At 39.8% G+C, this 12,431-nt stretch overlaps 1 protein-coding gene across 5 annotated transcripts in view; it reads right to left on the minus strand.

Annotated features, from left to right (window-relative positions):
* Window positions 1-1,476: 1,476 nt before the first annotated feature.
* The window catches only part of SHC4 (SHC adaptor protein 4), a 64,906-nt gene continuing 53,951 nt past the window's right edge, over window positions 1,477-12,431 (minus strand). For 4 of the 5 annotated variants that reach the window (XM_075133116.1, XM_048867518.2, XM_048867515.2 and 1 more), the window contains 5 exons: window positions 9,973-10,150; window positions 7,947-8,007; window positions 5,780-5,959; window positions 3,648-3,901; window positions 1,477-2,788 (listed from right to left, as the gene is read on the minus strand). In XM_075133116.1, the coding sequence (XP_074989217.1) occupies window positions 2,633-2,788; window positions 3,648-3,901; window positions 5,780-5,959; window positions 7,947-8,007; window positions 9,973-10,150 (829 nt within the window). In that variant the 3' untranslated portion in view covers window positions 1,477-2,632. The remainder of the gene's footprint in view (window positions 2,789-3,647; window positions 3,902-5,779; window positions 5,960-7,946; window positions 8,008-9,972; window positions 10,151-12,431) is intronic. The other variant, XM_048867517.2, reaches the window with a different exon arrangement.

Here is a 12,431-nt window from a genome sequence, read left to right on the forward strand (position 1 = left end):
ATCAATGTACATTTTAGCCAGCTTCTTCTCCCTTTTTTCTCTCTCACAGTTTTGCTTCAATGACACCCAAGAGAAGCCCAAGCCATAAAGTTTGGGCCCTAAGCCAAATTTTCCTACAAGCTAGGGATGTTCAATTTCAAGGTGGCGGTTTCAGTCTATTTCTTGTCAAGCTATAAATACCATACCCACATGCTAGATATTTTCTGTATACATCTGTCCATGAAAGAAAAATGAAAGTCCTAGGACAGTCGTTCTCAATATCAAATTCAGACAACTCTTCTCCCATGGCCCCACAACCCCAAACACTTTGTTTTTCAAGTCTTGGGAGGCTTTCAATTAATTCTGGCAGAAGAGGAGTTCTACACACACTCGCTTTCTACCTCCCTCCTGGGAGCAGAAGAGCTCCATTCTTCTCCTCTTCCCCACCTCCAACTTTGAAGAGGAAGCAGAGCAACTGCAGTTCTCTTTCACAGACAAACAGCCAAAGTGTTCTCTCCCCCTTCGGCTAAATGCACTTGTATTGAGTAAGTTACACGGTGGTGCTCTAGCTAAGCGGGAGAGTGTGCAGAGCACCAATCCAGAACCTGATACCACTTTGCCAGCAACTCTACAGAACTCTTCAGTGACTCGGCTTTGATCCACAGATTAGAACCTTTGCTGTGAGCAAATAGAAACAACATAGGTCTTCAGTGCTGAAGGCACAAAATAGGACCCATGCCAGACAGTTATCAAGGCAATCAACTACAGTGACATTTCAAAGCTTCTCCTTGCTTCAAGGTGTGTATGTGAGCTTAATATTCTAATGACTTACACAAGATGAAAGATTATAGCTTTTTCAGGCCTAGAAACTGATGAAAAAACAGGGGAAGTCATTTCACACTGCTTAAAAAATGGCTCTTCAAATAATCAGATTTTCCCTTCAATGGAAGACAATGCCCTCAGTTACCAGACCTTTTATCCTATATATGAGCCTTTTTTCTTTCAAGAAGCAAGGATCTCTCTCTGTAACATCCTATAAGATGTTCGTATTGAATGGAGGACACAGAATTTCCATGTTTTTAGTGAAGCTCATTTACCACAGGATAATGGAATTGAATTTGGCAAGGGGTGGGTGCAGTTGATTGTGCCAAAAGGCATCGCTTATTTTAAAACCAAGCAAGGATGCCCTTACTAGAGCTGGGCTAATTATTTTTCACAAGTAATTTATTCCCCTGAAAATGCAGTTTTGGTTGACCAAGAGCTATTTGTGAATTTGTGTAGTTATTTTTTCTACCCCAAAACAAAACTTTGTTTCGATTTTTCAGAATTTCCAGCAAACTGAAAAATCCATTATTCGGCCAGCTCTAGCCCTTAGTTAAGTCCCCACAAGGGCCTTCAGTTCCACTTCCACCTCCCCTCTCCTATTATTCATTGAAACACTGCTCCTTAACTACCAATGAACTACTGACTCTCTCAGATACGCTGATTACAGGTTCATTCAGATTTAGAGCATTTATTGTGACAACACAGAATATATTTTCTTAAAAAGACATTTCCAATGTTTATGATCAAATGGAATCTAAGTAAGCAAGGGGCAGATATCGCATCATTTGGGGAAAAAGTTTGTACAATAATCTCTAGAACATGCAAAATTCAATTTTTTTTTAATATTTCCCCCCTCAAAATGTATCATTTGTCTCATTCAGTTTCTCTAATCTGTAAATATCTATGGAATCAATGAAAAATATATGTAACCTAGTTTTAAAAAGAGACATTTCCAGTAATTGTTGGCAATCATAGTAAAATTATATGCAAGACACAAAAATATTAGGATCTAGCATGCTTGCTCTTTGACACATTCTATTCCAAAATTACACTTCATTTACATATCTTTATTTCAGTTTAGTAAATGTTGCATAATCTCAAATCTTTGAGCAGTCAGACAGTGATTAAAAAACTGATTGTTACTAAGAAAACAGGCAACCTTTCTGTATTGTGTATGCAATTAATTTTACACATTGTTTGCTATTAAAGTGCTGTTATAAGCAAAATGAAATAAAATTAGTGTCTACTGTAAGTGACATGTTAGTAATATTCAAATAATTTGTTTTGGCAAATAGTTCTAAACCTACATATATTCATGTACCCACTTGAAACTAATCCAATATAAATATTTGTTTCCAATAATTCCATGACTAGAAGGCACATACTACCGTAATAATGTCCCAGCAGTTTGTTCAAGTGAGCTTTTCCATGTACAAATTTAATTGTGCTTTTAAATAGTTACTGATTCAGTATGACCTTGAAAGTGATATCTGTGCATGTCTTTTGTTTCCCAAATGGATCTCTCACTCTCCAGGGGTTTCATTTTGATAAGATTAACATTGTGTGTGTGTGTGTGTGTGTGTGTGTGTGTGTGTGTATGAACATATGTATAACTGTAGATCTATATATATAGCTATGCATATTGATCTCTATAGATCTACATAGTTATACATATATTCATACATACACATGAAAAGAAGTCTTCCATAACAGCAGCTGAAAAGTGCAGTTTATACTTTTTGAGTTGGCTTTGTAGTAATGAAGTTTGAGAATAGTCAATGCAGTTTTCACAAATGAATTGCCATGGGAATTTTGAGATCCAACAGTGTTATTTGTTGTATTGCATGTGTCCTGTGTTACTCTGTTTTCTCACTGGCTGTTTCAAGCTCACTTCACTTCCAGAAGAGATGATTGGCAGATTATTTTCCATGTGGTAGCGAATAAGATGACCCACACTATCAAACACGTGGTCTTTGGTTCTCACCTTGTAAGGAAGCAAAAGAATTGATTGAAGTTTATTTTCAATTAAAAATGATCACAGACTGAACCTGCTCCTTTGAAGTCAACAGGAATTAAAGCCACTGAATTCAGCAGGATCAATACACAGGATTGCAGTGATACACACTTTAACAGAACAAATAGTTTTAACTATTGTTCTGTTATCTGTTTCGCACTGGTTTTCCTGTGTGCCAGCCAGAAGTAACACCTGTGATATCCTGTCTTGGGCTGGTTACATATTCTGCTATGGTGACGTCATACCCATTGCACAGGCAACGGAGAACAACTGAGGGAGAAAGGGGAAGTTGATGGAATGTGTGCAGAACTGGGCACAGGGGCACACAACTATGAAAGGGGAGCAAAGCCACAATTTTTTCTCCCAAGAGGCATCTCCCCTCAATCCCTCTTGCAAATGCTCTCTGGTTCACTCCCACTTATAAGAAATATCACTCAGGGAAGCCCCTCAAGCAGCTGTACAGAAGTCGTAGAAGGGTAGGTTTCAGGTTATACAACTGACTCTTTCCATTATCTTTTCTGCATCTGGAAACCCTTTACTGGTCAATTTTATTGTTAGATGCTATCGGCATTTGATTATAGCAACATTTAATACTCAAAGGATGTATTAATTATACATCCATGTGAGACAGCTAATTACAATAATGAGCACACTATTAAAAGTCTCGGGTGAAGTCCTAGCCCAACTGAAGTCATTGGCAAAACTCTTGTTAACTTCAACAGAACCCGCATTTCGTCCTTGGCAGTTTAATATGCACTTTGCCTTTGAAATGTTGGAGCAAACCAGTACATTTTTAATAAGATACTTTCCAGACATGGATTATCCATACCTTGCCTTCAGGATCCACCAATAGTAAATGCTTTGCTTGCCCTCCTTGCAATCCACTTAATACATATTGACCAGGTGATGTTGCACTCTCTCGCACCAAAAAATCCCCATCGTTGACCAAGAGGGTCTCTGCTGCTTTCCTGTTTAATTTCCCATGGTAACAATCTTCATTCCTTAACTGTTGCTTTATTTGTGGCAGGACACATACGCTATCCATGTTGGTTGTGGCACGCTGCTGAACAGCTTCTGGCAATTCTAAAATTAAATGAAAGGAAAGATGTTGGACCCTTCACCCAAAACTTCAGCATAAATGCAGTAGATATTAAATTTTTTATACCACAAACACTTGGAGAGTCAAATGATTCAGATTTGAAGCTGTAATCAAACCAGTCTTCCAGGTAGTAATAATATTTAACATATTCAAAGCCTTATGCACACAGTAATATTCACAGCACCCAGCAAGTTAGTTAAAACTTATCACCCCCGTTTTACAGATGTAGAAACTTTGGAAAGCGTGAGATTCATTAAACAGCTAGTTAGTTCTCACATTGCTAGGTAACAGGAACAGGGATTAGTCATTAAAAAGTTTGTTCTGATATTGTAGCGTTTGAGTTTTGTATTGTCACGCTTGAGTATGGTGGGTTTCTCTGGGAAAGAATCGCAAAGTCTGGAAGCTTAGAGGAGATTCCATCTTGCAATTGCATATCTGAATGTGGCATGTATTAGAAAGCTGTTTATGTAGTTCAGTGAACTACATACAATTATGAATGGCACAAAAATACTTCTGTAGGGTTGTGTCAGTTGTAAAACATTCGGTCTTACACCAAAATCTACAGACAAAATGCTTGATTTGTTTGTTTGCATGGTTACTTTTACCTATTGTATTATCAGCACATGAAAAATGACAAAGAACACAATCTGATTATTTGTGATCTGGTAGGTATTTTGTTAAAACAAAAAAATCAGATCTTTCCTGCAAAACAAGTTTGTCTTTGGCTACATTATTTAAAGATCTAATTTTTCATTCTTCTTTAGCTGGCACTGAAGAGAATGCCACATCTAATCGTGAGGGTCATGTTGAATGACTCTAGCTACGTACTGGAGTATAAGATAATATGACTGATACAGCCAGAAAGGAAGCATTTACAGCATGATGCATCTGCTAAGCAAAACCAAAATGTTACTAAACACAACAACAGTATAGGAGGGTTGGGATACAGCCAGTCAGGCCGCAAATGACTCATAGGCAACATTTCTCTTAGAAAACTGACTGGTATCACTGTTTCAATGCAGTTTTGCTAGCAGGGCCTCCTCTGGCCTCTTTAAAGAAGGATTCTCCAAGCACAGAGGGAACCCACAGATCCAAGCTGGGAAAGTCATCATGGCCAGAGGGTTGCTCTTATGCAGGCCTCTCTTGTCTCCATCCCCTTCTCTCTGAGTGGATGGATCCCAAGCCAACCGCATAGGTGGTTCAGGAAGGGAGAAGATAGGAAATAAGGAGAAAATTTTTAACAGTCAGGGTAATTGACCATTAGAACAACTCAGCTATGGATGTGATGGATTCTCCATCACTTGAAGTCTTTAAATCAAATCTGGATGTCTTTCTGAAAGATCTGCTACAGTTCAAACCAAAGTTATGGGCTTGATGTAGCAATTAGGAGGTAAAGTTCTCTGAGCTGGTTTATGCAGGACATCAGACTAGATGATCATAATGGTCCCTTATGATCTTAAAATCTATGAAGTTGCATCAGAAGCAGTTGACCTACCCTGGTCAGAATGGGTAAGACTTACAAGTGGAAGACCATCCTATGTCTTGGGGACATGATATGGTCCTATGTTTTCAAAGCAGCTTGCAGGGACTGCCTGCCATTCCCTGTGAAAGTTATAACCCTATGCATTTTATTGCTATTGATCAACTTCAGAAAACAGAAGTTAGATCTACTCATTGCTTGTCAGGATTTCTAATCTTTGGTGCTGCTTATCCTGAATTTAACAGCAAAAAGGGGAGCCTAGCACAGTTACAAGAATTTTTTCGCTCCCAAATTATTATGGAGGAAACAGATTCCTTCCCTGTGCATTCAGATGACAAGATCCTCATTTCAAGAAAAAGATGCAATTGAAATATGAACCTACTCTCATGACACAGCGGGCTCCCATAGATCTGGGGTGATGCAAGACCTCTAGCTGTGTAGGCTGTAGTTTGCAGGGTCTGAGTGTTGATGTAACAAGGGTCATCAAAAAGATCCATTTTGCAAGCAGGTTTCAGTAAGGATACATCTTTTTTTGCCGTCAGTGATCTTTCACCATAGTTACCTGTAATTAATGGCAATATACATTGTATCTTCTTTTTTACCAAGCTAAAAAAACCCACAACAGCTGCATCTGAATGTTGCAGCTTTGACATTTCCACTAAACCCTTCACGGACAAAAGAAAAAATGTGCCAAATTATCTCATTTGCCTTTATTTCTAAAGAGCATAATGTTCAACATCCTAACCATTTTAGAGTTAAAATGGGGTCATCAAAATTGCTCAAACCCTTGCCCTAATTCTGCTCCTGCTGACGTCAATGGTAAATCTCCCACTGACTTCAGTGAGAGAAATTTAGGCCAAAGCTGAGTAATCTTGAAAACTCCACCCTGAAGCTCTCTAGTATGGTTCACTGAAAATTATAGGAGTGAGTATTTGTTATTATAGGAGTATTTTATGTATTTATGGTAAAAATACATGCAGTTTTTCTTAACTTTTCTTTAGGTTTCTCATCTCAGGGTTCCTAATGCCCTATTATGGAATATGTGGCTGATTATTTTTACTGGCCCTGGATAATTCTGAATAAATTAACTTTTTCCACACTTATTCTACCCTGATTCATGTGTAAAAACATCCATTGAGTCTAACTGGAACTCTGGTCTCTCCTCATTCTGGGAGCAGTTTGTATGAGAGGAAACTAAAAAGAGCTTGGCTTGTTTAGCCTTGCGCAACAAAGGCTCAGAAGAGATCTGATTGCTCTCTGTAAATACATCAGGGTACACCAGGGAGACAGAAGAACTATTAAAACTAATGAACAATGTTAGCAAAGAACAAATGGGTATAAATTTAGGCTGTAAACTAGAAGAAGGTTTCTGACCATCAGAGGAGTGACATTCTGGAACAGCCTACCAGTTTTAAGATGAGTTTGTAAGTTTATCAATAGGATGACTGGACTTGAGAACTCAGGAGGTCCCTTCCAATCCTAATGTATGTCTTTATGAGACACACTGCACATCCTCAGTTGCATTACAAAATCCTCTCCCCTCCCTAAGAGCATTTTGTGAAGGGGAGGGATTTCTTCCTTTCCCTGCCCATGAAGGGAGGTTGGAGCTGATTTGTGCTTTGTAGCTCTGCCTGGTGAGCCAGAGGATTATCACTCAGCCTAGGGTCTTAATGCAGGAGAGGGTTAACAGAGCAGCAGGGTATTAAGGGAATGCTACTCAGCTAGCCAAACAGCAACCATTTTTGTGCTATTTATCACATTTATTATTTGATTTATTCATCCATCATATGTAGAAATTAGTTGCTTCTCTTTTAAACATGGCAAATGCAGAAATATTGCAAATAACGAAATCTAACACCACCATGTGGGCAGTGTAATACAGTCCCCACCAGCAGGGCTGATGGGATTTTTAAAAGGTCTTGTTGTATGAGAAAGAGGATGGAGCCAAAGAAACGTGTCCAGTGGCATCAACAGTGCCATGTGAAGTCCAAAAAAGGGGAGCCTACTGGTATATTGGGATATCAGAGAGCAAGTTTTCCCACCATGACGTTGACTTGGAACACATAACCAGCCACACAAAGGGAAACAGGGGAAAGCTCAAGTGAAGAAACAGAGTTAAGATTAGATTTGAAACTAGGATCCTTTAACACTGGAATCAAGGCCACAAACATGCTCCCTCTGGGAATGTCACAGCAACGCTGACAGTTCTGACCCTGTAATGCATGTGTATATTCTGTAGGAGTCGGGTCACAGCTAGTTAAGTAGGGGAGCATCTTTCTTCCTTGCAGGCGATGAAAGAAAATAAAGTAACAAAGGGCTCCTGTATGGTGTCAGGACAAGTAAAATTGGTAAAATCCACCAGCAGGCATAAAAATGGATCAACACCATTTGAAAAATTGAAAGGCTTTCCTCTCCACCCCTCAGCTGGGGAACTAGTCATAACCTAATAAGCAGAATACTTTTCTTTATTATATCAAAAATCTCAGCACTTCCAGACAGTCTGGCTCAATTGAAATAGATATGCAGGGGAAGGAAGACATAGCACATACCCACTGATTTGTTTTCTTCTGGACAGTTTTCATATATGTTGATGCATTTTGGGTTCCCAGCCTGGAAGAATCACACAATTTACTCTCATGGGATGTCAATTGTTAATAAACTTCAGATATCATTGCAATATACACCATGCACTACAGTGATCCCTGGACAACAAATTTCCCCACCACCTCAAACAATAGTCAGTGCAGATGCTTTACTTCCCATTGGCTATTCCAGTGACGCATGCCCCATTCCTCATGAAGAATCTAAGCTCCATGGCAGTCAATGGAAGGCTTAGAAAATATGGGTACACAGCCAGCCTCTGACAGGGTGAGAGAGAGAAGCTTGGTTCTATATTTGCATTTTATGTTTGTAGCATGTTACAGACACAGTCTTAACATATTGACTTGCAAAACATTAATATTCAACACACTGGGAATACTAACCCTTCCTCCTTTAATGAATAACCCCTTGTTTTGATTTTATTCCTAAGGATATTTTCATGAAGACAGAACTTTGGTTGCCAAGCAGCAGCTCTGCTTCTGGGACCAATTCCTCACCTGAAATCATAACCCACTGTTTGTATCATTACAATTAGTTGCTAGGGAGATGACTATGATGTCACAAATGGCAATCAGATGATTTCATTTGAGGAATATGCAGCAGGATTAGATTAACTCCTAGGCAATGAAGATCCTGTTTTCATGCAAACATTTCTTTCAAAAAAACAGGGAGAGAGAATACAGACAACATGGCACGGAAGCAGAATGGTCAGACTGTTGTCTGAATGGCATTAAAGAATTTTCAAGATTGAAAGGAAGTACTGAGAAAACAACACCTGGGTTGGGCGTATGAGAAATACAGTATCACAGCAGTGAACCAGAGTTCAGTTACATCTCCTGGGGTTGTTATTGTCCCTCCTCAATAAGCCTCTGCTGCAAAGCTACAAGCATAACTGAAAAGGAGGACTTGTGTCACCTTAGAGACTAACAAATGTATTTGACCATAAGCTTTCGTGAGCTATAGCTCACTTCATCGGATGCATGCAGTGAAAAATACAGTGGGGAGATTTTATATACACAGGGAACATGAAACAATGGGAGTTACCATACACACCATAACAAGAGTGATCAGGTAAGGTGAGCTATTACCAGCAGGAAGGGGAGGGGACCTTTTGTAGTGATAATCAAGGTGGGCCATTTCCAGCAGCTGACAAGAACATGGGAGGAACAGTGGGGGGTGGGGGGTGAATAAAATGGGGAAATAGTTTTACTTTGTGTAATGACACATCCACTCCCAGTCTTTATTTAAGCCTAATGTAATGGTGTTCAGTTTGCAAATTAATTCCAATTCAGCAGTCTCTCGTTGGAGTCTGTTTTTGAAGTTTTTTTTATTGAAGAATTGCAACTTTCTGGTCTGTAGTCGAGTGACCAGAGAGATTGAAGTATTCTCTGACTGGTTTTTGAATGTTATAATTCCTGATGTCTGATTTGTGTCCATTTATTCTTTTACGTAGAGACTGTCCGGTTTAGCCAATGTACATAACATTCAAAAACCAGTCGGAGAGGTTCTGGGTTTGGTCTATCCCCCTAAAGTCCAAGAGACTTTTGGGTCATTTGAAAGCACACTGTATCTTGAAACACACTAGAATTACTAAAAACTGCATCTCGTACATGCAGAATGTAGTGCGGAGTGACAGCGTGGTCTGACCATGGGACTGGGAGCTGGTAAGTCCTGAGGGATTGCAGGTGTGTGGTCTTGAACAAGCCATTTAAATCTACGTCCCACTTTCTCCCCATCTGAAAAAAGAGGTGAGACCTGCTCTCCCAGAGGTATTGTAAGGATGTATCAGTTAATGTTGATAAAGTGCTTTGAGATTCAAATATGTGCTAAGTGCTTTAAAACTGGCCTAAAAACCCCTTCCCAAACCAAGTAGGATTTGGTTGTGGTTGTATTCATATGCTCTCCACCACAGTAAGTTGTTTTCTCTTCCCCAGAACGGTAGTGAATAGTAATACCAGAAATAGACATGCTTACCAAACAGTATTGCTTTTCACATTGTATGGGACAGTTTGCCCTTTGGTCTGTTTGCACTTTTATTTGCGTGTCTAATAGTCCACCTGTAGGAGGTTCTTTTCCTGGAATTTCATTGTAATATTCATGATCCTCCTTCTCCTGTATATTCCAAGCTGATCCATCAAGATTCATCATTTCACTGAAAAATGAACCACCACGTGAAATGACCCTTGTAATCAGATGATTCTCAGGGTAAACATGTTCCATGAGTCTGTCCACAACAAAATGGACAAACTAGCCATAGAAATGCCATTGTTCCCAATGTTAAAAGCTGTCTGATTAAATCTTTTCACCCAGCTCCTTCTTTATTTTTTCAGCTATTGTGATTTGTTTTAATCACCCATAACTCACTTGGCAGGGTGGCATAGATACTTCCTTAACATTGGGACAGTCTGCATTCTTTTAGCCATGAAAATGATACAAGAGCCACTTTTGGCAATGTTTTACCTTCAGAGGAGACACTGTTCATTAATGCATTCACATTATAGACTCTGGGCCCAGTTCCTTTTGCCTCTTATCTTGTCTGCATAAAGCAAGTGTGGGGGACTTATAAAGGGAAATTAAAACCTCATGTGGGCATTTGGGCAGCAGTTAGATAGGCCTGGAATTGCTTCAGGAAATCAAATATAGCTACAACAAATACAGTTTTCCAGAGTGGAATCTAGTCTAATTTTAAAAAACAAAATCAACAGAAAAAGACTCTTTCAGCTGGAAGCAAACACTGAAGGCTTGTCTACACGGTGCAATAGTGCATTTAAGTGGGGTGTGAATTCTAGTGCACAATAGCGTGTCACATACTCATCTTGGCTAATTGCTCTGACTTTGTTGCCCCCCACCCCCATTTTTAAGTTTCTCCATTGGTTCCCCCTTCTCCATTGAATCAGACACAAACTTCGTGTCCTTACTTTCAAAGCCCTCTGCAGTTTAGCCCAAAGTTCCCTAGTGTGTGTTAACATAGTAGTGTTTGAAATTGGACTCTATTAACATGCACTAGGGAAATTTGAGTGCATGCCAGCAGGATCTATGTGGGCCCGTTAGAATTCACACCCCAACAATGTGCATCACCTCATCGTACAGACAAGCCCTAAATAGCATCATCGATTGTGCGCCACATTTTCCTGCATGCTGTGAACCAAATGATGATGGCTTCAACATTCAGCTGATACCTCCTGCTTTTGCAGTGTGTTTCCTGCACTATGCCTTTCCTCCAAAAACAACAACGCATTTGGAATCTTACTTCTCTGTGTAACAAGAAGATAATTGGATAAAAGGCCACAAGCAGGAAAGAGATAAAGTTCAAGTACTTGATTATGTGATACACAGCTCAAGTATTTGATTATGTGATTCATAGTAGTTTGGAAGTGGGTGACTCAGTCACACAGCACTATTGGAAGGAAGTCTTCTGTCTGGGGACTGTTCTCCTGGACTGGGTGAGTGCTGGGCTAAATAATCTAATCAACCATTTCCATTTCTAATTTCTGTGATTTATGTATCATGTAGCCTAGCATGATTTCACAGGGAAGATCATCTTTATACTTATTGCCCCCTGAGGTAACAGATTAGTATTAGAATGTGGAGGGAGAAAAATACTCTATATAATAAAAAATATATAATTAAGATGGTATTGTTATTATTGTTATGGGTTGGGTTAAACCTCACTGAAACTGTGGGTATACAAGCTGCCCTTCTTCAGGATAATTATAAAAAGCAATGAAGCACCTTTATGGACTAGATAGCTGAAATTATAGGGACTCTACCCTACCTATCATGGGTATGATTCAGACTGGGAGCTTTTCCCACTCATGATGGGCAGCATGGGAGAAAACATGTAAGTGCTTGTCAGAGAAGCAGGTGATTGAGGTGGACATCATGGGTAGAGCGAAGGTGTGAGTCAACCTTGCAATAAGATAATAGGTTGGAAAGGTGGGTAGGGGGCTAAACTGCAGAGGGCTTTGAAAGTAAGGACACGAAGTTTGTGTCTGATTCAATGGAGAAGGGGGAACCAATGGAGAAACTTAAAAATGGGGGTGGGGGGGCAACAAAGTCAGAGCAATTAGCCAAGATGATCATTTTCACAGCCATGTTTTAATAGATTTTAGGGGGATGAGGTTGCAGACACCGAAGGCAGACAGCAGGAGATCACAGCAGTGAAAGCATGAGATGATCAGGGCTTGGACCAGAGTCTTGGCAGCATGGGCAGGAAGAAAAAGTTGGATCTTGGAGATGTTTTGCAGAAAGAAGCAGCAAGATTTAGACATGGCCTGTAACTGTGGGTCAAAGCAGAAGACTGAGCCAAAGACAAAGCCACAATGACGGGCTTGAGCAGTAAGAAGGATGGTAGTGTTGCTTGCTGTGATAGGGAAAGGGGAGGGTTTTAGGGGAAAGATCGGGCACTCAGGTTCTGGCCATGTTAGGTTTCA

This window comes from Caretta caretta, chromosome 10, assembly GCF_965140235.1.
Source record: "Caretta caretta isolate rCarCar2 chromosome 10, rCarCar1.hap1, whole genome shotgun sequence".
Classification (NCBI taxonomy): Eukaryota; Metazoa; Chordata; order Testudines; family Cheloniidae; genus Caretta; species Caretta caretta.